The 26,304-nt window shown below is 42.0% G+C and overlaps 3 protein-coding genes across 3 annotated transcripts; 1 reads left to right on the forward strand and 2 right to left on the reverse strand.

Annotated features, from left to right (window-relative positions):
• Window positions 1-202: 202 nt before the first annotated feature.
• vtna (vitronectin a) lies at window positions 203-4,058 on the reverse strand. Its single transcript, XM_071541421.1, has 9 exons — window positions 3,995-4,058; window positions 3,579-3,698; window positions 3,416-3,465; window positions 2,986-3,334; window positions 2,632-2,771; window positions 2,331-2,487; window positions 1,991-2,143; window positions 826-1,392; window positions 203-324 (listed from the first exon to the last, which is right to left on the reverse strand). The coding sequence occupies exons 1-9, from the start codon at window positions 4,050-4,052 to the stop codon at window positions 203-205; spliced, it is 1,716 nt and encodes a 571-aa protein (XP_071397522.1). The 5' UTR covers window positions 4,053-4,058.
• Window positions 4,059-7,972: 3,914 nt separating this feature from the next.
• On the forward strand, window positions 7,973-13,116 carry sarm1 (sterile alpha and TIR motif containing 1). The gene is made up of 8 exons (XM_071541423.1): window positions 7,973-8,433; window positions 8,596-9,214; window positions 9,343-9,555; window positions 9,967-10,058; window positions 10,157-10,483; window positions 11,247-11,436; window positions 12,248-12,369; window positions 12,598-13,116. Exons 1-8 carry the CDS (start codon window positions 7,973-7,975, stop codon window positions 12,713-12,715), a joined length of 2,142 nt encoding a protein of 713 aa, XP_071397524.1. The 3' UTR covers window positions 12,716-13,116.
• A 179-nt stretch (window positions 13,117-13,295) lies between these two features.
• On the reverse strand, window positions 13,296-21,648 carry slc46a1 (solute carrier family 46 member 1). The gene is made up of 6 exons (XM_071541420.1): window positions 21,164-21,648; window positions 20,393-20,784; window positions 19,465-19,943; window positions 17,694-17,777; window positions 16,757-16,913; window positions 13,296-15,689 (listed from the first exon to the last, which is right to left on the reverse strand). Exons 1-6 carry the CDS (start codon window positions 21,479-21,481, stop codon window positions 15,635-15,637), a joined length of 1,485 nt encoding a protein of 494 aa, XP_071397521.1. The 5' UTR covers window positions 21,482-21,648; the 3' UTR covers window positions 13,296-15,634.
• Between the last annotated feature and the right edge of the window lie 4,656 nt (window positions 21,649-26,304).

A 26,304-nucleotide genomic window follows, 5' to 3' on the forward strand; every position in this document is an offset into this window, starting at 1 on the left:
GATGAACCAACTATTGTAGTATGCAGCAGTGGGTGGACTTTTATTGATCTCCAATATGGGTTAAAGTTGATGAGCAGTTAGTTGTGTGTTGCACTTAGGAAGTTACTGACACACCTTCAACAGCCAATATAGCCTGTTTAATTGAAAAAGCATGTTCTGTTATACACACAATTCATATAGTCCAGATTCAAGATACAAGATTCTACTTCTTCTCTGCCCCAGCTGTGTCGGAGCAGCCGAGCCAGTACTTGCCGATGGATCTGGGATATGGAGGAAAGGCAGGGTCAACTTTCCTGGTCTTCAGGTCCACTCTGTAGTACTTATCTAGAAAACAAACACAGACAATAAACCTGACATTCATTTGTTTTCAGTGGGAAAACTTGTGAGTAGCAGTGGGATAAGCGGTGATATGTCATGGCTGCTATCCTTGTGTTTTCAGCAAGATTAAGTAACTCCTCCTCCAAAACAACTACAGTCAAAATGTGATTGAGCAAAGCACCTCCAACTGGTCCAACAGTACAAGAATGTGGTTGTACTGGGCAACTCCCAGTTGGGATCAGCAAACCTCTGGATGAATAATCATAGTTTAACAAGAAATATTATCTTGTAACTGTCATCACTGTCGTTATGCTGGCATGCATACCTCCCAAAACACAAGCTGGCACTGTTATCTTCGGCAAAACATCCAAAAATATTTAATTGAAATAGGATCGGCAGAACTCCTTGCCAAAAATACACAAACCCCAAGCTTAACAGAACTTGTTAAAGAACATGGGGAACATTCACACTCCTGAGGAATCAACTGTGCTTTCCATACTGCATTACCTCCTTTAAAGAAGAAGACGCTCTGTAGGGGCTGGCTCCTCTGGATGAACTCCCAGTAGGTCCTGTCATCTCTGTTTCTGGAGTCGTAGTTGCCGCGGTTGTTTTGCCGATCCATTTGTCTGTCCTGATCCCGGTCTTGATCCCTCCGTCTGTCCTGATCCCAGTCTTGATCCCTCCGTCTGTCCCAGCCTCGTCCGAGCCTCTCCTCCATTGCCATCCCCTTCTCCGCCAGCCTCAGCCCCAAGTCCATCCCTCTTTCAGCGAAGCCCTGGCCCATGCTCATCCCCCGCTCAGCCAAGGTCTCCCAGAAGGGTGAGCGGTTTTGCCTGCGACGGCCCGACTGTTGCCCATACTGTTGGCCCCATTGCTGTCCATACTGCTGATATTGCTGGTTCCACTGTTGGCCTTGCTGTTGACGCCACTGCTGGTCAGGCCAGTAGTCGTTGCGGGCTGGTGTGGGGCTCCAGGGTCCGACGTAGATTCGGCCAGCCAGGACAGCGTCCACTGGTGACTTGATGCCCTTCCAGTCCTTGTTAATGAAGTGGTGGCCGCTGTGATGCTGGGGCACTGAGGAAGATGAAAAATTGATCAGTGCAGAATTGACACAAGACCCCTTCCTAGAAAACACATACTGACACAGTGGTGGAAAAAGTTCTCAAATCCTTTAATTAAGTAAAAGTAGCAATACACTATGGAGAAATATTCCATTTCAAGTAAACGTTCTGCATTCAAAAGTTTACTTCAATAAAGTATAGAAGTATTAGCAGTAAAATGTGCTTTAGTATCAAAAGTAAAAGTACTCATTGTGAAGAATGGTCCCTTTCAGAGTGTTAAATTATTGATGCATTAACCTGTAAAAAGTATTTTAATGTTGTAGGTCTAACTACTCCATGTAGTGTTGGGGAGTTTAAACTCTAACAATGCTCATATTTTATGAGCTTATCATACTGTATGTGTTGCATGTAAAACCTTATTTTGCAGCCAGATGTATGTAGTGGAGTAAAAAGTACAATATTTCCTTCTGAAATGTAGTGGAGTAAAAGTATGAAGTCTCACAAAATGGAAATACTCAAGTAAAGTACCAGTACCTCAAAATTGTACCTAAGTACATTACTTATACTTCCCACCTCTGCAGATACAAGTGATCCATAACAGCACAACTCACTGTCGGAGAAGAGCTCGCTGAAAAAGTGCTCATAGTTGGTGTGGTACATGTCAGTGTAGCGCCTGAACAGTGTGGAGGGAGACCTCTCTGACATGGTGATGCACTCCTCATGAGACGGCTGGTGCAGGAACTCATACTGGTAATACTGATCACCTGGTGAAAACAACAATGTATTACAAATAAGAATCTTGTGATATGCAAGTAACTTTATGTAGAGTAAATGATGATTATCACAAGATTTGAGTTTTCGCATGGTCACATGCACAAAACATCCAGCACTGTGTAGCGATGACTAGATGCACAGATAAATAGAGACTTTATGCATAAGATCTGGCTGTACCTTTGAAAAAATAGACCTTCTCTTTGCCATGGTGACTAGGGGCAGGAAGGGCAAAAGCTGCGTCCACATGATCAGGAATCTTGTCAAAGCCCACGTTGATTTCTCTAGGATAGTCACCGTCCAGCACACCGTCGTCAAACCTCCAGTACTTGTTGCCCTGTTGAACGTTTGGGATTATTTTTAGCATCACATAAACATCACATGCTTATCAGAGCAGAGATGGACCTAATTGGTCTAACTAATTTAAATTAATCTACAGGAAGACTTCATTTGCTGTTTATCACTTCAGCACTGCCCCCACCTTAAAGATATAGGTCTTGCCCTGGCAGTTGACCCGTGTGAAGGCAGCATCAATGGGCCCTTTGATTCCCCACACATCCTTTATGAGCTTTGGATAACCAGGACGCACCGACTTCTGATCCAGTTCAAAGAAGTACTCCCCTAGCACACACAACAGAAAGATGTACCAATGATTATACACTTCCATGACAATCTGCAACAACAAAAAGTACACAAGTAAACTCTAAGACCACTTAAGAGCAATCAGGGAAACCCAAGTTCTCTCAAATGTCAAATTTCTACAAATGAATATAACATACTCCCTCGATAAACCAATTACAACACAATACACTTTTATTTTCCTCCAATCACTTACCCCTGAAGGCGTAGATGGAGCCGTTTTTTATCTGCATAAAGGAGTCAAATGGCCTGCCGCTGCAGATCTCGGCATCTGGGTCAGGAGCTTCAGTGGTGGCTGTTGTGACCGGGGCAGTGGTCGTGACAGGTACTGTCGGGGTCACAGGGACGTCCTGTGTGGTGGGGACCTTCTGTGTGGTGGGGACGTCCTGTTTGATGGGGACTCGCTGTGAAACGGGAGTCATCTGTGTAACAGGGACTCTCTGAGTTATGGTGTCCAGTACCCCTGGGGCTTTGGTTATTTCTGGTGTTGTTGCTGGCAGATCCTGTGGTATAGAACGAGGGGTTGCGGTGGGGCGAGCTGTGGGCTTGGGCCAGTGACGGCTAACAGAAAGAGACTCATCAGGCACTGGTGGACGGCCAGTGGTCGGTGTGGGAGTGGTGCCAACTAGGTCATCATCATCGTCATCCTCTGCAATGACAAACGTGTCCCCACGTGCTGAGGGGAAAGTGCAGTGATATCAATGGCTAAACAGCTTTCCCTCCATTATCTTTACTGGGTCACAATATGACTGAGTGGATTACTGACATGCTAGTAGAGAGAAGGCTTACTATTCCTGCGGCAGGTGGGCTCATAGTCGGAGCAGCAGCTCTGGTAATACTTGCACATAGAGTCACACTGGCACTTCTTCTGAGAGTCAAAGCCATTCTCACAGCGGTCCATACAGGACTCTTGAGATGAAGTGCCAGAGTGGAGAGAAATGATCAACCAGCTGGCAGTGCAGTGTTGTTACTGATGGAAATGTAGTATACATACTCTATGTGTGCTTATAGGGTTAAATCAATATACACAGTACACCCTAAACCGTTACTGCTTTAGTTTTCCCAAATAATACATGATATACTTAAGGATGGACAGTCAACAACCAGCAAAACTTTACTTTCTTATTCCTACATTTGCTACATTTACTTACTACAAATTGTTTCTATACTGAATGATAAAATGGATTTTTAACATTAGTACTTACCTTCTGCAGCAAAAGCAACAGCTAGCAGAGCTAGCAGCAGGACGGCCCATAGTCTCATCCTCTCTCTGCGGATGTGTGAGTGGACTGAGTGGAAAAGTAATGATGTGCTGTGTGCTACCAATCATTAGAAACATGTGTCATTCACCCTCTGTCCGTGTTTACTTAAACTTGTTTGCAAATTTGAAGCAGAGAGAGAGAGAGAGAGAGAGAGAGAGAGAGAGAGAGAGAGAGAGAGAGAGAGAGAGAGAGCAACAGAAACGAGAAGTTTGAGCACTACTACACGTACATCTGTTATCCTCTGACCACTTTTATTGCAAAAGAAAGGGTTACTCAGCGTTCACAGAGCAGTGACCTTTCTCTCTGCAGTCTAAGAGTCTATCAATCAGCAACATCATCCTGTATTGTGATTGAAAAGCTCTCTTTTATTTGATCTACTTGCTTAAAAGACAGGCCTAGACTTGAATTTAGATGTTAGTGTGGCGTCACTGTGGGGCCTCAGTGCAAACAGAAGAGCAAAGTACTTGTGAAGCCTAGTGTGCTTTACCTAAAACAGTTTAACACAGGGTGATGAGTGATTATGATGACAGAAAAGCCCTGGACCCCACACTGCGTATGTTGTATGTCCGAACTGTGTGATTGTGTGTGTGTGTGTGTGTGTGTGTGTATTGTTTTGGGGAGGGGTCATCATGCTACTCCTTCCAGACTCCATGATAGAATCCAGTCAAAGCTTTAATGCAAGCTTTTTATAATCACGGAGTGAGCTTTCATTTAGATCAATCCTTAATGAAAATTCACTATCATACTGGCCACTGACACTTACTTTCAGAAGTTAACACTGCCCACAGCTTCATATCAGTTTAGAAAAGACTATTGTTGTTCAACTAAAAACAAAAACATTCACTTGGCAAAGAAAATAATTTGGATGAATGTAGAATCAATAAAAAGGTTAAAAATGGATCGCAAAAGCTGAGGGCAAATAGCGAACAATAGGCTACATTGCGTATTCAGCATGACGTCTGTAAGGACACAGCACAGCTACAAAAGGGAATTGAAACTTGCTGGGCAATCACATTTCTCTATGATCACTAATGACACCACTCTTGCTAATCTATTACTGTAAACACACCACTCTCTATTTCAAGTGAGTTTTTCTCTGCTACTAAATGTGTAGAATTTTCTGCTTTCTTTCATTAAAAAAAAGACACAATTTAGACTTAACTTTGTTAAATCTTGCCCTGATAGGAAACCTGAGATTTCCTTCTCTCCACATAGGTGCACTTCATCTGGTGGTGGAAAATGTCTCTGTTATGTTTAAGACCTTGATGAGGTTGTTTAGCAGCTCATGTCCTCCACCTCTCCCAGGTTCTCTGTGTTAGTACTGCTAGATCTGAGTGCAGCCTTTGACAGAACAGTTGGTTGGGGTCATACCGGAAAGGTAGAAATTTAAACTCGAAGTTTTAACTCTGAAAAACTTGTTATAATGTGTGGTGTTCCACAAGGGCCAATTGTTGGGCCCCTGTTATTCAATCTGTAAATGTTTTCTTTGTTATGCAATATGGAAACATATTATCATAATTATTCAAATGATTCACTGGTCTCTGAGGATTTGAGTCATCTTAACTTGCTGTATAGATGTGGATATCCCATCGTTTTCTTCTGCTCAACAAAGATTGGACTGAATTACTTGTTATACAGGAAATCTCTATTCCCTCTGAAGTGCACTGAGCAGGTTAGAAGCCTTGGTGTGATTATGCATGCCGATCTGAATTTCCAAAGTCATATTAAGAGCATCAGTTTTATATTTACTAAAAATACTTTTAAAGTTAGATGTTCTCTGAAAACTTGTGCATGCCTTTATTACAGGTAGATTAGACTATAAAGCCCTCTTTTATGGTCCTCTGAAGTAAAATGCTGGAAGGCTGCATCTTATTCAGATTAGGACAAAAAAAACTTAACACATTAAACATTACACTGCTGCACTGGCTTCCACTAAGCATTGACTTTAAGAATCCACTGCTTGTTTACACAGCTCTAAATGGCCTGGCCCAACAATACAGTTCTGACTTGTCTACACGATATGAGCCAAGTAAGTCTCTCAGGTCGTCTGGCGCCGGCCTCTTAGATGTTCCAAGGATTAAATCAAAAGCTGGTGAAGCCGGTTTTAGCTATAATGCTACAAGGTGTTAGGATAGCCAGTCTGTGGACTTGAGAGACTTCTTTTAAGAGCTAGCCAAAAACCTTTGTCTTCTCCAATGCCTTTGATTCCTGTGTGTGTGTGTGTGTGTGTGTGTGTGTGTGTGTGTGCGCGCCAGGTGTGTCTACTACTTTTGTATGTTTTGCTTTTATTGTTTTTATGTAAAGCACAGAGTCTCCTTGTGTATGAATGACAATAAATTTAGATTTGACTTGATATTCCTGTTATATTCCTATAGGGACTGATAGTGTCTCTGTGGTACTCAACAGTGAGTTTATAGTGACCTTATCATTCTTGTGTTTATTTCTATCTCCCATTGCATAATAATCGTATAGGCTAATCCTGTTAGTTTTCCTGTGATATTTAGTATCCTTCTAAAATGTATTACAGGATTGTAGACCTTTTTAAAATAAAAAATAAATAACTAACGTAATAAAATGAAACAAAAGCACATTTGCTACATATTTTTTATAGTGACATTCTTTCCGTCATGGTCTAACAATGCCTCTCATCTGCTATTCTAAACACCACTGTAATTTACTTTTTAGTTTTTTTTTTTAATCAGTATTAAATGTTATTCTTCCACCAAGCAATATAGTTCCTTAACAATAGCTAAACAAGTGGTTGCTGAGCATGAGTGGTGATTTTCGGCGCGTGCATTAATATTTAAATGAAATGTCATATGTTATCAAAGGTGTTCATTAGTCTTTTTACACCGCCGTTGAATGTGGCTCAGCCAATCACAACCGAGTATCAGAACTAGCATAACTCTCTTTCCCAAATTTCAATTTGAGAAATTATTTCAGAAGGAGGTCGTGTGTGTGTGCGCGTGCGCGCATGTGTGTGCGTGTGTGTGTGTGTATGCACGCGGGGGTCTGACTCACAGCTTTTTCCCTTGTATCTCCACAAGAGGGCCGTCCCTAGAGATGATGCTGTGATGCGGTGATGCGGGAGGGGGGAGGTTTCCTTTCTTACAGATCTCCGCCAGTAGGCTATCTGGAGCCGGTGGGCGGTGCAAACCCCGAGGATGCAGCTTGCAGATGCTGACCAAAGGATGAGAAGGGCGAGGGGCTATTTTGGGAGCACCGAAATCATATTTTCAATGGGCTATAACGAACCACTGGGCTATAGTGCGGCGGATGATGTGGGAAAAGCTCAGTAGGTCGACATAATTTAACAACAGGCCTTCTTTGTCTGGATAACCTCAATTAATGCAAGCGGAGGGACAGAGAACTATTGTCTATTTTTCCACCCCTCTGGAAAAACAATGATTTGCTGTGTAATAGTTTGTAGCCGGGCAGAGACGCAGTGGTGAGACTTTATTATCTCTTAAAGGGCCCATTGCAAAATGTATCTAGGCTAAGGCTCCGGTGAGTTGTTATGAAGTCATCTAACGGGCATTGTTATAAGAGAGACAAAAGAGGGCAAAGGAAAGCCTGAACGCAAACGCACTGCGACCGGCTCATGACGCGACATGCGGGAGTGTTTATCCGCTTTACTCCTAGAGATGACATCAAGGAGAGGTGATGCAATTTGGTGATAGCTGTCACTTCTAATTTAGAGCGGGGAGTAGAGGCCTGCTTGACGCACCGGAAGGAAGCAGACAGCACATTACAGACTTAACTCTCTAGGCTTGGAGGCATTTGTAAACAAAAACATTTCAGCGTTTGTGTTTGTTTATTGCATTCGTATTGTAGGCGCACCGCACTGGTAAAATATAGCCGATGTCTGATTGATCTAAATCTGCATCCAGCTCTCTTGGCCTGGTCGGAGTTGGTCGGTAGATGCTCCTTTCTCTGACGCTCCTGCTGTGGAGGCTCTATCGACATTTCTCCATCATGTTCAGCTCGGACAGACTCACAGTCCCAGAGTATGTCAGCCGACTCCAGACCCGGAGGAGCGGCTCTGCGGACCACAAGGCGGTCTCTCCGGGTATCAACGCCGACGTGCAGGCCGTTTTGGATAGCTCGCTCCCCGCCCTGCGCTCCGCCATGAAGACACTGAAGTCAGCCAAAGATACTTCTGACGTAGATGATACCCGCAGGGCCATCGCGGAGACCTTTCAGCTGGTGGAGGAGGCTTGGGTTTTGCCCACCGTCGGCCGTCAGGTGGCCGAAGAGATCTGCAACAGGATCCGGCTGGATGGAGGCCTGGAGCTGCTGCTGCAGCTGCTGCAGACACCTGCTGTGGAGATCACCTATGAGTCTGCAAAACTACTGGAGCAGATCCTGGTGTCAGAGAACAGGTATGCAGGCCTACACTGATTTACAACTTTAGTGTTATCAAGACACTCTATATATGCCTATTTACGCCTCATGTTTGATAATGATCTCTGTCACTATCTAGCCAATAGATTAGGCTTTTACCATAGAGTTTTACCATATTTTCTACACACTTCTATTGACAGAGATTATGTGGCACGCATGGGGCTGGGGGTCATCCTCAACCTGACCCGAGAACAGGAAGACGCCCAGCTGGCACGCAGTGTCTCTGGGATCCTGGAGCACATGTTCAAACACACAGAGGAGACGTCAGTCCAGCTCATCTCCAACGGCGCCCTGGATGCCCTGCTCTTCTGGTGCCGAGGGACAGATCCCACTGTGCTGCGCCACTGCGCTGTGGCCCTGGCCAACTGTGCCATGTATGGAGGCCACCGCTGCCAGCGGTTCATGATAGAGAAACAGGCAGCGGAATGGCTCTTCCCACTGGCCTTTTCCAAAGAGGACGAACTCATTCGCTTCCATGCATGTCTGGCTGTAGCCATCTTAGCTGCCAACCGAGAAATCGAGAAGGAGGTGGTGAAATCTGGGACCTTGGATTTGGTAGAGCCATTTATTGCATCTCTGGACCCGGATGACTTTGCACGGAGCTTATTGGACAGTGCGGACTGCATGCAGGGGAGGACAGCAGCTGATCTCCAGCACCTCTTGCCACTGCTGGATGGAACAAGACTGGAGGGGAAGTGCATTGCTGCCTTCTACCTTTGTGTTGAGACCAGCATCAAGTCCCGCCAGCGCAACACAAAGGTACTGCCGCTGTCCACTTTACATATCACTCAAATTTTCAGGTCAAATAACAGGTGGTTTTATTGTGACTTAGCCTGAAAGTCTCCTATATTAGAAATGAACTAATTATCATTTGTCCTCCATCCAAGATATTTCAAGAGATCGGAGCAGTGCAGAGCCTAAAACGAATTGTCATGTACTCCAGTAATGGCACAGCCTGCGCCCTTGCCAAGCGGGCGCTGGGCATGATGGGTGAGGAGGTGCCAAGACGGATCCTGTCTTGTGTGCCCAACTGGAAGAACTGTGAGGTGCAGACTTGGCTCCAGCAGATTGGCTTTAGTGCCTATTGTGACCGTTTCCAGGTGTGTAACATCAAAGATCTTACACAGTAATTAAGGGCATACAGATCTATCTATCTATCTATCTATCTATCTATCTATCTATCTATCTATCTATCTATCTTTCAAGTGGGGTCCCCAGCAAAATGAGGAATTGTTTAATTTGTTTCACAATTATTTCACTCATACGTTGGTTGTAAATATAGATATAGATAAATAGAATGAATAAGAATGATGCCCATAGGTTTCAGTCTCCCCCACTGTGGTACCCACAGTACAAACATAATAGTCATAATTCCGTACTAAAAATCTAACCACAAAAATCTTAGATGGGTCTTAGAAAATCTTATCAAATGGGGGTCTGCATCTATTTGGAGGTCCTTGATGAAAACCCCTGATATATACCATATATCTTCTAACTGTCTTATAATGTAGGAGCTACAGGTGGATGGAGACCTCCTGCTGAACATCACAGAGCAGGATCTGAGTAGTGACCTGGGCATGACTGCTGGTCTCACCCGCAAGAGGTAAGTGATAAAGATCTGTCAAGACGAGGGTTAAAAGTAAAACCCAGTTCATTCATTGTGTTAAACATTGCCTCCCTCCGCTTTGCCTGGTCCTCCAGGTTCCTAAGAGACCTGCGTGTGCTGAAGACCTACGCCAACTACTCCACATGCGACCCAAACAATATGGCTGACTGGCTGGCCGAGGTGGACCCTCGTTTCCGCCAGTATACCTACGGCCTAGTCCAGTCAGGAGTGGATCGCAATAACGTCCAGACCCTGACGGACCAGCAGCTCCAGTGCGACTGCTGCGTTGAGAATGGCGTCCACCGGGCCAAGATCCTGGCCGCTAACCGCAGGCCCTTCAAGCCCTGCCTCACGGACTCCCAGCCCCCAGGACCCGACGTGTTCATCAGCTACCGCAGGACGACCGGCTCCCAGCTGGCCAGGTCAGAACTGAGGCAGGGTGAGGGGCGTGAGTCAGGGAGAGGAGGAGGAGGGTGAAAGAGCACAGGGCATAAAGGGACAAGGTGAACAGTGGTGATGAAGTTCACTGTGGTCCTGTGTAGGTCAATGGGTGGAGCATGGCAAAGACACTGACAGGGTTAGGGCTTTTTTCCCCACTTTTGGATCACCTTTATTATAAATGTATGCTAATGTAAGGTGCTGCTTTGAGTAAAAGCATCACCACCTACACACACACATTCACTCTCTTAAAAAGGATGTGTCATTTTTAACACCTGGGTGTCTTCTTTGGGACAACATACACCTGTGCTACTTTTCAACACAACATACTGTATGTTAATGACAATACATTTTAACACAACATGTGTTGTTATTAACATATCTTCTTCAACACAAGTGTGTGTTGTTCCAAAGAAGACACACAGATGTGTTAAAATTATATTTGTATTAAAGCTTCATTTTGTGAACTTGGAATTATAAGGTTCTATCAGGGTGGAGTGCAGTTCTGAAATATTGAGCATCAAAGATTTCACATACAAGCTGGCAAAAGCATTATGTATTTTCTGTCTTTTAAAATTAACCCCAAAATGTTCTTTAAAAAAAAAAAGAAAACGACACATCACAGCAGCCTAAAGTAACATACAAAGATCACAAATATGTGGATAATTCAGTTTTGACAGAACCTTATAACTCCAAGCTGAGGATTTGTCACTAACTTTCTCATTCTCGCTCTCTCTCCCCTCCAAGCCTCCTGAAGGTGCACCTGCAGGTCCGAGGATACAGTGTCTTCATAGATGTGGAGAAGCTGGAGGCCGGCAAATTTGAGGACAAGCTGATTCAAAGTGTACAGCGGGCACGTAACTTCATCCTGGTCCTGTCCGCCAACGCACTCGACAAGTGCATGGGTGACACTGCCATGAAGGACTGGGTGCACAAGGTCAGACTTCCTCCATTCTCTATACAGTATTTCAGAGATTCCATGTTGAAATTGCAGGCCTGAGTTTATAGTAAGTAAGTCTATAAAAAGAGTATATATCTTATAATTTCCTCTTTAACCTTTCACCCCCCACCTCCCCACACCCCCTCATCAAGATATTACAAATTCATGTTGATAACGGTAATAAATGAGGTACACAGTACGGCTGATACAGTGTTAGTTGGAATAGATCAGATCAGTTTCCATACTGCATACTGCATGTATATGTACTGTACATAGATTTGTGTTTGGATAGTAACTTTTAGTATAAAATTCCAATGCCTTGGTTTAAGGACTGGGGCTAATCAAATCTGACAAATTTGACTTTTATATTTCTGTCCATTATGTGCTACCGTAAACTATCAGACACCCGTCGATGTTATTGCAATTCCTTGGTTGCCGATAGAGGTTGATAAAAGTCATAAATTACTTATTGCCTCTGTGTGTTGGCTACCTGGATGTCGTTTGGTGGGTTGGCCATGACAGACAAAGCTCGACCACCCTTAGTCTTCCGCCTAGACTGCAGAATTACCAAAAGAGTACTGCCTGAGAATTACAATTCTTCATACAATCGTATCACTCCTATCTCAAATTCATTTTCCATATCTGAGCATATATGTTGGATTTGAAAGATCGAATACAGAGGTCAAACCTGAATCAAGGGATCAGACTACTTTTCAGCTGCTGATGATTCTGGTATGATCCAGTCTGTCTAGATTCTGTTCCGTTTCATTATTTCAGTGACTGACAGGATTTCTCCTTATTCTTGCAGGAGATAGTCACAGCCTTGGGCGGTAAGAAGAACATTGTTCCTGTCACAGATAACTTCATGTGGCCGGACCCCATGTCTCTGCCGGAGGACATGAGGTCTATACTCAACTTCAATGGCATCAAGTGAGTTACTGATAATACTCTAATATGTTAAAAGCCACATGTTGTCATTTGTCAACACATCACTATCTAATTGTGCTTAATTTCACCACATCGCTGTTTTATGCAATACGAGCTTCTAATGATCTGATTGTCTCACAATAAATTTAATTATCACAATCCATAACTGCATTATGATACAACAACAAACACATCTTCAAATGCCTGTGGCCTTCCCTTCTCTGAACACAGATGGTCCCATGAGTATCAGGAGGCCACAATTGAGAAGATCCTGCGCTTCCTGAAAGGAAACCAAGACCAGCCGGACTGTCCAGAGGGCTCCAAAGGGCAGAAAAATAAACAGAAATAACAAAGTTTGACCTCAGCTAATTACTGTCTACCAATGATGCCAAATACAACATCGCCTATACTCAACTGGCCGGTGGCTTTGTACTTTGCCCCAATGCATGTAAAGACAAATTTGGTGAGTTATGGTTAAATTATATGCTAAGGACACTGATACTCACACTGAGACCTTAATATAAATCTAATTACAACCAGTAGCTGAAGTAACACCATGGGATTCCAGCTTGTATGTAATAAACTCTGAATCTTTACCTGCAGTCCCCTCATACTACTGAACATGTTGTTTTCAGGTATATGCCTTCTGTCTTTTTCTCAGGAAAATAACTGTGATGTATCAGCCAACCTGGCACCCAGCAAAATGATCAATAGCAATCATTTGCATTACAGTCTTCATAAGTTATCTACAGAGGGATGATTTTTATTTGCCAAAATTTTTTTTTTGTGGTCTAAAATAAGTCTCGGATTTTTGTGACATTTCTGTTCACTTCTGTACAATAACCAAATCTCTTTGTTTCTTATATTTAAATTGAATCCTTTTTTTTTTTTTAGGTTTATGTTTGGGCTGAGATAGAAAATGAATTATGTCCAGTGGATGCAGTGATTTGTTCATGATGAATGCAACAGCAGTGGGTTTAATCCAAGGCCAAGGGATGACCTATTGCACAGGACATTATGAGCTATGAGCTCAACATAACCCTACTCCCAAATCTAACCAGACAGAGATTCAAAGAGTGCTTCAGGCAATGAACAATACCTGCGCAGTATCAAACATTTCTTGCTGATGTTAAAGTGGATAGAGGAAATAATGTATGTTCAAAAAAGATGCAATTTCACTTACAGTATCCATTTAAATCTGTACTCTCTTGAAAATTATTCCATCTGTTTCTCAGAATGTCTTGTTGTTACAACATGCTGTAATACATTAGCTTAGGTAAGCTGACACTTATCTTTAACACTGGTGACTTGTGGTTTTCTTCCCAGCAGTACAGTATATGTTGAATAATTCCTTGGCTGCTTGACAATGGAAAACTTCTCCTCATTCCCTGGTTGTATTTGATAGAAGCAGCTTGGTAAAAAAAGAAAGGAAACCAGCAATGCTACCACACTGAGGCTTGTAAAAATACAGTGGCAAAGAACACGTAATGTGCAGTTCCACAACTGTGAATACAGAAAATAAGAAAAACAACATCCTGCTCTGCTTTGTTGCTGAGATCAATAAGAGATGATCAGACGATTGTCAGGTGTTGAAAACTGACACTGGAAGTCACCAGGATTGAATGGGTCATATGAATATTTATTGTTCAATAAAATGATATTACAGCTTGAATGAGATACTTGTTCTGCAGCATTATATCTATAACGCACACAGGCTCAAAATGACAGTTATCTAGTTGTGTTCTCAGCTGGTGTTTCTGTCACTGTTCTGCAGGGCTTTTTTTTTTTTTTTTTTATCTTGCCTTAATACTGTTTGCCTGTACTGCTCACCTCTTAGAAAAGGACTGTGTAAATGTGTATTTTAGGTTACATTTCTTTTTATTCAAGTACTTAGGCAGGATTTCATTTGTGACCATAACATTTTGTGAAACATTTTCTCAGTGTCAGGCATAAATATTTTGGTCCTTTGATTTAAAAAATAAATAAATAAAAGTGTTGTACAAAAATTAGAAAGTGAAAACCTTCATTTGAACTTCACTTGAATTAAGATTATCGTGTCAATAAGACTAAAAGAATACAAACTGACCCTGCAGTTTTCTTCCAGTAAATTAATTGACTGTAACTTAGAAATACAATTATGCCATTTATTATGACAAAGAATAGCTTTGTTTTGTTAAATATTACATAAATTACAGGACAGTACTGCTGAAGAATGGCTTTAACCTCATGATTCGACCCAACTGGAGCCCAGTGTCAAATGGCCGGTCAGAAATATTCCTAATGCGGATAAATTTGCAGTAGCTGAGTTTATACTTCACTTAACCTGTGATCTTCCCTTTGTGCCTTTTAAAGCCGTCATGGCAGCTCTTGTTCCCTCTCTGTGCGACTGTGACCTGACCTCTGCATGTATACTGGCCGCGGCCTCATGCTCCGGGGGTATCCAGTGTTGTTCGTTCGTGGAGGAGGGAGTCTTCAGGGAATGTGGACTTTGCTTTCTGTTATATTGAGTAGGGGGGTGGTAGAGCTGTAACTCAGTAACTGTAATCCCAGGCCACGGCTTCAAATTCTTGGCTTTCGCTCTGCTGGGGGACTACTGATGGTTGGGTCTGGACATGTTTGGCAAAGGCTAATCTATCTGCTTACAGTGTGATACTGTGATTCTTTGGTGCTGACTTGCATATTTGCTGAGTAAGCTTATTTTTCTGCTTGCTTTTCAACAAAAACGCAGCAGCATCGGGACTTTGAGGGTTCAAATGATGGTGCTCAGATTAGTCTTAGTTTGAACACATTTGTTTCAATTTACTGAGATGTCCCATGTTTGAGTATTGTTTGTATACCTTTAAGTAATAAATTGGTAATAATTGATAGCATAGAGCTTCCTACAATGCATGGTATCTTCATGAAATCAGCTACACTTGAGTATAAATGTCACAATGAAATAATAGCTATGGCTTAAGTTATGTCTTTTAATACCAGCAAAGCCTCCTCTGTCTCCTCGTGAGACGGAGGAGGCTGTTCAGTAATGCCAGTCATGGGTTTGATTCTTGGTCCTTTGGTCTTGATCCCTTTGATGGGACTGGTGGAAGAATCCCATCTCTGTGCTCGCTAACAACAGTCAGCTGCCCCAACACTGCATTTAGATTAAAATTTTGGCATCACAGACAGAGACAAAATGGATGTCTGTCTTTGAGAGGTGCTAACCTCATAGTCTGACTGCAGGATGAACCTTGACCCTCTGATAAGCTACGGCTCTCTTCCTCGTCTTAGGTCAGGATGCTGTTGAGTCTCTGTTTTCTCTCTTCTGGTCTTCACATTCCAGGATCCTAGACAGACAAACATGTAAAAACACTGTAGTGTTCATAGAAAAGGATTATGGACACTGGTGTTCTGGTGTCAAGGGCATTTTCCAGTTTAGTGCTTGATGTTTAAAAACATTACTGATAATGCACTTCACTTCACACACGTCCTGACCAGCTGAGAAAAAAGTGTTTGTCACAGCTGTAAAGATGGCTGAGTGAAGAGCCAACAGGAGAGGGCTGGGCATCCACTTATGTAAACAGCTTTTATTTTCCCTTCAGGTATGACTGAAAAAGTCTCATGTCTCATGGTAAGCAATCTCTGTAAAGGCCCAAAACGTAATAATTGACCATAATGTAATAAGATCAAATGTAATAAATCCAATAACGTAATAAAATCTTGAACCTATAACATAATAGCTTTTTTCCCATAACATAATAACTTCTTATGTTATTGCTACTTCATTACTTTACAGGCGTGATAACAATATTTTTACTAAATAATGTAATAACATCAGCCAGTAACATAATAAATAACATAAATTAAAATGTATTTTAATTTACTGTGTTGTTCTTTTTGGTGTAGAATTTTTGGGGCTTTGGGATCAGCTCCCTTTGTGCCACATTTTGTGGTGTTGTGTGTTTGGTTTGCTTCATGCTGCTTTTCATAATTTCCAGTATAGCTTGTGATACTTTGCTGTTTTCTGTGACACTCTCTGGTGCTAAGGAATACTTCTTGTAACATGCATTAAATAAATAATAAATAAAGTAAGAAGTTATTACATTATGGGCAAAAATGCTATTATGTTACAGGTTCAAAATTTTAGAACGTTATTGGATTTTTATTACGTTATGGGCTTTACTACATTTGTTATGAGCAGTTATTACAATATGGTCATTTATTATGTTTTGGGCCTTCACAATCTCCATTGTAATGCCTGTCTTACTCATTGTAGACTTGAAGGGAACTATGAGCTCTTGAACATTTGTGGCTTTTCTGACTGGAACACACTGTTGCATAAAACAACACAACAGGCGATCAGTTCACTTTAAGAATGAGGATCGGAGCGGTGATGAGGCGGTGGTGGACTCACCCAATTATTCCAGCAGGGACGAAGAGGAGGATGGCAGCAAAAAGGAAGGGGAAGCCCTTCATGAAGTGCAGGGTGGCTGGGTAGAGGGAGTTGAAGAGGCCACTAGCCACCAGAGCGCACAGGCCCTCGACACAGGCCACAGAGGCAAACAGGGCACCTGGGACAAAACCACAGACACACAAGTATGTATAAAACCTGCTGTACTATAGATATCCCAGATGGTCCAATTTGTATTCACCTGTTCATTCAGCCAGTACACAGGGTAACACACTGAGAGCAAACTCATTTCCAGATGTGCTCTGGAGCCAGTTGCATAAAGACAGACCTAGTCTTAGACTTAAATCTGACCTTAAGTCAAACTTGCTATAGACTTGATTGTTGTAGCTCTCTAATGGGTTGTTTCTGTCTCAAATGACACTCTCTATTCTTCAGGCTCTTTCCAAAAACCAAAGATTTCCCATCTTTTATGAAATAGCGACAGTATTTAAACTTGCCACTGTGACAGTTAGGCCAACTTGTTGCTATAGAAACAAAATTCTTAACCCAAGCTTACCCAGAGGGAAGGTGGCTAACTTTCCTATCTCAAAATAAGTCAGTCTTAATATTTAAGCAACATACAGTCTAAAGACCAGTCTAAGGCTTAGACTAGTCTTAAACTAGCTTTATGCAACTGGCCCCTGGTCACATGATATGATTAAAAACAGTGTAAGAATGGAATATAAAGTTGCTCAATCAAAGTACTCACCCCTTTAACTCATTACACATTTTGTTGTGTTAAAAAAAAGTCTTAAAAGGTTTAAAATGCATTTTAAATTGTCTAAATTATTAAACAAATTCATCCAGATCCATGTACTTGTGATATGAACAGTGAGGCGGTCATACAGTGTATAGTGTATAGTGTATCGTATATATGGTTTGTATTTGATGAGTGACTGACCATGCTCTGATGGATCCACCAACTTGGACAGCTTCGACCTCAGCACAGGAGTCGCAGCCATGAAGAGGAAACACACACCGTATCCTGGTGAGAGACAAAACACATTTACACTTTTTCACTTGGACAAACTGCGTGGAGCTCAGAGGAGTCGAGCCCCCTTAGATTCTATTTGAAGAGTTACATTCCAAACTGCGGTATATATCTCATTTTTGAAAAGTCAACACTTCAATATCTCTAAAATATACAAGACCCAGGCTGTAAAAGTGTTATCATTTTGTCAACCAAACATCCTTCAACAAGTACCATAATTTGTTTGAAATTTTTGCTGTCAATCATTCTGTAATAGTAGAAGTCACACACTCACATGTTGGAATGAAACTCTACACTCTAAGCTCGGAGCCTCTTGTAATAATTAACATTAACCACAAGAATTTTATTGTGCAACATAGTCACCACACAGTGATTATGGCTAGGATTTAATGAAACAGATGTTTGTGTTGAATCTATAATAACGGATTGCCACTACATTAATAAATGCAAATATTTTACAATCTGAGAACTTTACTACATGGCAGAGTATAATTTGTGGTTCATGTTAATTATTGCCAGAGGCTGCGAGCATAGAGAAAATACCTAACAGGGAGGAGAGGGAACAGCTGAGGTTTTTTTTGATTCACCTATTCATGCTGTGAGATTTTTTCTGTGGCATGAATAAGTGCTGCCTATTGTCTTGCCTCATGCAGGCAACTAATTAAAAAAATGCAATTGAACTACACTTGACATAAGATTGGCTTACTGTTTTAAAAACAGAGCAATAGTCCTGCTTTGTATTTTAAAACAATGATCGACAATTTGTCAGCACAAGCCATAATGCTAAGGTATATTTTGAAGTGGGTAACGAATAACTAGTAATAAAGAATAACTTTGTAACTTAACTAGTTACTTTTAAAAGTAAATAACAAAGTAAAGAAAGTAATTACTTTTTAAAGTCATTTTCCCCAACACTCAAATAGTCAGGGACAAAGTAGGCCATATGAGACTGATGGAGGTTAGGTTTCTGCATAGAAATTAGATAGATGTAAAGTGACTGAGCAAGTTCAAGTGGGAGAGTGGAAGCTCTAAAAATATTGTCAATGAGTCCTGAGGAGACGATTTCAACAGTTAAACAGGTCTTGAATTTCAAATCTTGCGTTATGAAACAATCCTCTTTCCCTATATATTTTTTTAATAAATTAATTCAAAAGAAATTCATCCTAACAAATCTTCCTCCTACACTTATCCACAGTATATGGTGCAACCTTTGTCCTGCCTTGGGTGCTGTAAACCGAAAAAAGATTAAACTCCATTTGCAGAGAAGGAGAGGGGCCGGTCAAGGCTGCCTGCAGGTAAATTATATTATACCATCATAATTAAATGGATTTTGTAAGCTCTGCAATTTTTATGCAAGGGATAACCCCAGCCAAGCAATTTGACAATTTGACAGTCCCCAGCCAAGCAATTTGATTGAATAGATTTATGAGCCCCTAACACGCTTAAACATGCTTAAAGAAAAATCAAACTGATTTCTATGCTAAGTAGTGTGGTAATCAGAGACTTGTGAGTCATCTTACTTGCATTATCCTGTTTTTATTTTTGTGTATGAATGTTAGCTGAAGGAAACTTTTTACACATGCAACCAATTTCTTTAGCCATGCGAGTAAATTAATAACAAATCTGTGTAAGGTGCGGACAAAGCTTCTGGTGCTCACTAACTCACTCCGGAGCCTCTCACCTGTGAACATGAGCTGGGTGGTGTCAGCCACAGAGATGACCACCAGCCCGGCGATGTTGGAGGCCAGGCCCACCAGAGCCACCCAGGAGTCCTCCAGGCAGCGCTGCATGAGCCTCAGCCCCAGCAGACTGCTCAGGTAGGCCAGGTGCTGAGCCGCCGATCCGTAGCCAATCAGGGCCGGCCCCCAGCACAGCGGCGCGCTCAACTCATACAACACGTACAGATCCCGGCTGCCGAAGTGGACGGTCACCAGTAAAAAGAAGCACAGCGTGTAAAGCCACAGCTTGCACCTGTGAAAGTTTCCACCACCCTCGCTGGCACTGCCTCCTTTTGAGTAGAGGCGCCAGACGGCGCGGTGGTGGCGGGTGGTGAAGAGCCTGGCACTGGGGTCTGGGACGACAGACTCCGGGACAAACAGGTAAGCGTACAGAGCTGCAGCCAGGTTGGTGGCCAGGACCAGCCAGAAAGGGTTGATGTACCTAAATACAGGAGTAAACTTGTCAATGAATAGCAATAAAGATGCAATAGTATAACCATTAAGGCCTCCATGAAATTAACTCCCATTACTTTTACTCCTGGAAATCAGTGTATCATGCCACACCAGTAGGCCTAAATAAAAAATCCACCCAATAAAACCATCACAGATATTTGAACAGTCCTGTCTCTCTGCCCCTCCCATCAAATAAAACTGTCTCTCTCCCTGACTGATATTCCATTGGTTTACACTTTTGAATGACCCTTCACTGTGTTATGTCCCGCCCCAACATCCTGTTTCAACAGGAAATACATCAAATCAAGGAAGTAAAGATGCCGTTTCATAGGGTCTTAAAGGATGATTGTATGTCTGTTTTTCATTTTGTGCAATGCGCACATATATGGATAGTTCTTCTAGAGGAGCTGTAACTACAGAACAATAACCATTCAATACCCTTGTGCCCGCCGCCACTGCCCTCCAATGATGCTGGCCAGCATGCCTGACAGGCCCAGGCACGCCTCCAGCAACGCCACCCTGAAGGTGCGGGACCTCCTGTCGCTGGTATCAGCCACGTAGGCAAAGCAGCCCGCCAAGATGCTGTTGAAGTCACCTGAAAGGCCGCTGAGTAGCCTGCCCAGGAGGAAGTAGGCCACAGGCAGCTTCAGATACATCACCAGGAGGTAAACCGCCGCCTGCAGGGCGAGGCCCAGGCTGGGCAGGATGAGGACCGGCCGACGGCCTGCCAGGTCACTCCATGAACCGAGGAGGGTCACCACGAACAGTCCTACGGAGAAGCCCCCCAGATTGATGTACAGATTCCAGTGGGCCGTCAAGGTTTCCACCTCCTGAAAACATAAAAGATTTAGGCAAAGGGATGTGTGTAATCCTGTAATCTGTGTTCAATCCTGGTCCTCTGCACCTGGTGAATACTGCTGGTTTTCTACCCCTCCAGGTAGTTAATTGCAGTTCACTGTATTCACCATGGAGTGATCCCAGATACATGGAGATAGTAATTGACAACCACTGTTAATGGCAGTAACACATATTCAGTCTAGCGGGATAGGGCAGAGCTATACTTTGCAACAGAACTACTGAGATACCCTTGAGCAAGGCACTGAACCCCCAGCTGTGGCCAACAGCAGCAGACTGGCTGTACTAGGCAGTCTGTATGAATGTGAAAAGTTTCCTCCGGGATAAATTATGGTTAGAAAGACATATAGTTACCTTCTGAAGAGGGTCATGGGGGGCTGAACTGTTGCCGCACCCCCCGCTCCTGGTGCCGTTGTAGCCCAGGTCTTCACTGATGCGGTCCCACAGATACTGCGTGGCCAGCGGCGCCTGCAGGGCCAGAGAGAACATGGAGAGGAACAACACCGGCTCCACCGAGACCAGCACGGGACAGGCGACCGGCGGCCTTAACGAGCGGATAGTTCCTCTGCCTTCCTCCTCTTTACGGTCAGGGGAATTATCTGCCGGCATTTCTTCGTCGGTAGATGTGAGCCCATCGTCGGGAAGGATCGCTGCGGTGTCCGGCTCGTCCATGCCGAGCTGATAAACATTAACCGTAGTAGACTAACTTTTTGTTTACAGTGTAACGAAACACGCACAAACTATTAATACTTCATGCTGGAGGCTGCCTTTCTCCGATGCTATGCCTGTGTAATACGCCTCTAGTTCATTAGAGGGTATTTATTCTATTGTTGTCTCTCTTGGGGAAAAAATGGAGCTTCTTTACTTACTTGAAGATAATGCAACTTCAGCTAAAGGAAGCGGTTCATAAAGCTTTGCAGCGTGAAGTCAGCGGCCCCATCTGGACGAAGATGTGAACTGCACCTGTGTTCATACAGTAATACATAATTTGGCCACTTCTGTTAAAACAATCTAAATGTAAGCTTATTTGGCATGTCATTACTGTAGATTGCACTATTGCTGTGTAGCGAAAAATGAGGCATAAACATCACATTTAGGCCTATTTTACTGCCTACAGCAAACTAGCTGTGATTTATGATATTCAGTGAAGGCCAAACCTTTTCTTGCCTCTGTCCATATGCTGTCACTTTAATCTCTGTGCTCAAATCAGTTTGTCAGGAATGAATAGAGTGCAATGCTGAAAATGAAAGCCCTCCCACTGACATCAACACCTGGTGACATAATGCTTGGCAAGAGGTTTGTTTTGGATCCCTTACCAGAGTGCTTTGTGCATGTAGATCATTTCCATTTCTACTCACCATGTTAAGTTATTTGGACTTTATAAATGAGGCACACAACTGCTGGCTCAACCTACTATGTGCCTAATGTGCCACTTTATGTTGCTTATGGATTAAAGTAGCATATATGAACAAATGTATGACTTTTTTCCTTATCTCTGTGCGACACATTTGCTCTATGTGAAGTCTACATAGCATAGGCCTACGGTTGTGAGAATCTAGTCAGACAACCAAAGTTTCGTAACTTTGTAATTAGTAAGTTTTGTAACAAGTTTTGTAAGTTTTGTAAATTGTAAGGAAATTGTTTAACAACATTTCCAGTCCCTCCTCAAAATATGTGCAGATGTCAGTGTTTCCTTTGCTTCCATGGAAGGATCTTGTGTCTTTTTAACTGTTATTGCAGCAATAAAACCAAAGAAGTGTCCTTTAAGTGCCCAGAATATCCTGTGAAGGATACACCAGAGAGATTAAAATTAGACTTTAATTATAACTGCTTATTCTGTAACACCTGTTTTTTGCCTGGCCTTGCACATCTCTATGTTGCCATGAGTGTTTTTGAATGAGAAACGTATTGTGAATATGTCTCTGTATGTCAGAAGTAGAGATTAGGTGATATTGATCTATTTTTAATGTTTGGAATATTTCACATTCACCAAATTAAATGGAGTGATGAGTACAAAGGAGTATTGGGGCCAGGAAAGAAAAAGGTATATTCATTATATTTTTAGAATAAAGTCAAGTCAGAATTTTGAGATTTAAGTCAAAATTTTGAGAATAAAGTAAACATTATGAGAAAATAGTCAACAATTTAAACAACACTTAATTTTACAACGTCAGAAAATAATCTTTTTTTCTTCTCATCATGGGGTCACTGCGAGAATGATGGGAAACTAGGCAGATGTAACAGACAGACAGCATTCTCTTATGATTGCCCTCTTCAGACTGGATGTTTAAGATTGAAAATAAAGGTTCCTATAACTGTGTGGGACTTTGTGCTTGAGAGTAATTTCAAGAAAACTCAAGGTTTCCTCAAGCAATAAAAGACCAATACTCTCACCCTGGAAACTGTTTTTCACTGGTTTATGGTGTAACACACACACACACACACACACACACACACACACACACACACACACACACACCTGGACACAGTAGATCACAGCTTGGAACGGCTTTACTGATTGCTGGACTGATTTTATAGACTAATAGAATATTTATTTCAGCTTTTATCCTCAAATGATATTCATTTAATAGCAATAAAGACAGTTCTCATTCTGAAAATTTGCTCATACCCCCAGAAAGTTCCCTGTTGTTGATCTCACCTTATTCATGTTTTATAATATTATAATACATTTCCAATGGCAGGGTTCACTGGTCTGACGTTTCTGAACTAGTAAATATTCACTAGTGCAAACTGAACTCTCCTCAGTCATATACAAATATTTGTTATTCCCCATCAGACTGGTTTAAATTCACCTGCATCAATTCCCGTAACTATTATTGTACAACCCTCTGACTGTTACAGAAACACCCGCCCCGTCTGTTATGCAGAAACACACACATATGCAAATCATTTTTGTTCTGGATTATTTTTCTATCATAAAAAAAAAATCTGTTTTGGTGATTGATGGTGACTTGAAAACAACAGGAGGATGAGCAGGTTTGTCTACATTTCAGCCCCCGAGGGCGGCCTTGCCAAGGAATCAACACATCCCTTTGATAAGTCACGCCCACTGAGTCCTCAAACTGGCCGGTTATCTCTGTTACCCAATGGGACTTTGTTTCCTACAAGATTGTCTTCCCCACTCCTTCTAGGAGACACGGATGGCTGAAGACGCCTGTCGCTCTATAGTTACGTTGACTCTTTCAGGGGTTGTTTTCATTTAGTTCAATGTTTGTTTTGGGGGTCTATTATCTTTATCATCCCTCAGTGGACACGTTAAACCTGATTTCTTTACAGTAGGGTTACAGTACAGTAAAGTAGAGTTAGTTTTAACCCTGGAAATTCCCCCAAAATGAACTTAAAATATATCATCATCTGGTCCTTCTTCTAAAAACATCACATCACTTAAATGAACTTCAAAATTAAGTCTCCTTCTGAAAGCTGTTCACAAAGGCCAAAGTTTAGAGAGGAATTCTTGACTGAAAAGGGATAAAGGCTCATTGCCAAGTAAAGCAGTGATTGCTTCGTGTGGGTTGTAGCATACTAAAGTATATAATGAAAAGTAGTAGTAAGTTTTTCAATCTACAGTCATGACAAATGTCAATCTATCTTTAAACATTTTTGCATCAATGAATATATTAAATTCAAACCTATATTTGAAAGAATCTATTAATTAACTATACAGCCCTTTTCCAAACAACCATTACAAAGTGCTGCACTAGAGGAAGGAGCTGAGGGAGGATCTCTGACTGGCAGGAATAGAGGTACAGTCGTCCAAACGTGACGAGATAAAGGCATAGATAACTGTTTCAAAGTCAACAAAGAATATAACAGACCTTATCTTGGAAACATTTTTAACTGAAGGAAGCAGGACTGAACAGCACTCTTAACCTGATCAGTAAAACAGAGGACTGAATCAAATACCATACCCAAATTCTTAGCTACAGACTTTGTCGTTTACTTTGTTGGAGAGGTTTCAGCTCCCTCCTAGCCATTTGGACTGGAGGCATTGTACAGTCTGATGGCTGTTGACATAAAAGAGCATGTGTTGAACCTTGGGTGGGTGGGGAGGGGGGGAATGGAGGCTGAAGTTGCTCTGTAGCTGCATCAGCTCACCATAGAGGAGGTGGGAGATGTTTATGTTTTTGTGTCCAGGATGGAGTTCAGTTTAGACCTCATCCTCCCCTCTGCTGCTGCCTCCAGGCTGTCCAGACTCAGCTCTACACCACTTTGTTCATCCTGCCTGCCTCCCCAGCCTTAATGTTTGCACAAAACAATGGTTACAAGCTTGCCACTTTGGAATGTATGTGTATATAATGCAAACCAAAGCTATGACGATGATAAGCTTAATTTCAACCAAAAGGAGTAGGTACAAAGAATAAAAAAAATAGGATAAAAAAATATTAAACTATACAGATGAAGTAGAGGTAAAAAAGAAAGCACCATAGCAGTGTCAACCTGCATCACTCTGAGCTTCTCCCCACGCAGGAGGGTCTGGATGGTGTTGCATGGGAGAAATCAAAGAGCATGATTCTCATGTATCTGGGGTATCTGGGGTGGGTATCTATCAATATGAAAGAAATTAGTAATCATTCAAACGTGCAGCCCTGTGCAGTGGGGACAATAAGGCTCTATCCTTGACTGAGGACATGAGCCAGGCACGGTCCGCTTGTCGCTTGTGCTTGGGTAAGTGGTTAGCTCTTTGAAAAATCCCACCAATTTAAATGGGAGATGGGGCAGAGTAAGTCTTTGGATTTGAAGGTTTTGTGTAATTTGCCACAAAGTGGTAGTTGTGTAATTTCCCACAAAGACAAAAAACAATATACCAGAAAGCTTCAGCTTCTTTAAATCTCCCTCCTTTGAATGTCGTTTTGCTCTGCATAAGATTATTGTTACAGTAATCAATATAAGGAGTCACTCAAGGTAGGAGTGGGACACATGAGACATCCTGAGTTTGACAATCATGTGACATGGGGCATAAACGGTGTGTTTGAGTGGTCAGTGTGTGAGTGAATTATATAATGTATGTATGTATGTATGTATAAAATACATACAATACATACTTATGTATTTTATAAGACAAATACATACATACATGGTCACATAGGCTTATATACTACAAAAATGTCACAACAAATCATTTGGACTTGTATTCAATCTTAAAATCTTAAAATCTCCTTTTTTGAGGAATTTTCTGGTAACAAGTGTCAGTATCCTGAAGTAAGGCAGACTGGTCTTACTTCGACTTACTTATAAAGATGGATTTCTTTTTTTGTTGTTTCAGTGTTGGCCTACTACACATGTAGGTTTTCATGGGTAAACTGGTAAAAACCAGGTAATTCTGCTAATTACCTGATAATTCCATGGTTTATCTTGAAGAGATTCTGTATTTCTGTATTTCCACACTTTATACATACCAAGCAGTTCTCACATCTTACGATTATGACATAGAAGATTAGTTTTTCCATAGAAAATCACAACTCCTTACCCTACCC

This window comes from Centroberyx affinis, unplaced genomic scaffold, assembly GCF_046629955.1.
Source record: "Centroberyx affinis isolate AG114_WGS23_722 - 3 ecotype Tasmania unplaced genomic scaffold, CSIRO-AGI_Caff_v1 ptg003868l_1, whole genome shotgun sequence".
NCBI classification, from domain to species: Eukaryota; Metazoa; Chordata; class Actinopteri; order Beryciformes; family Berycidae; genus Centroberyx; species Centroberyx affinis.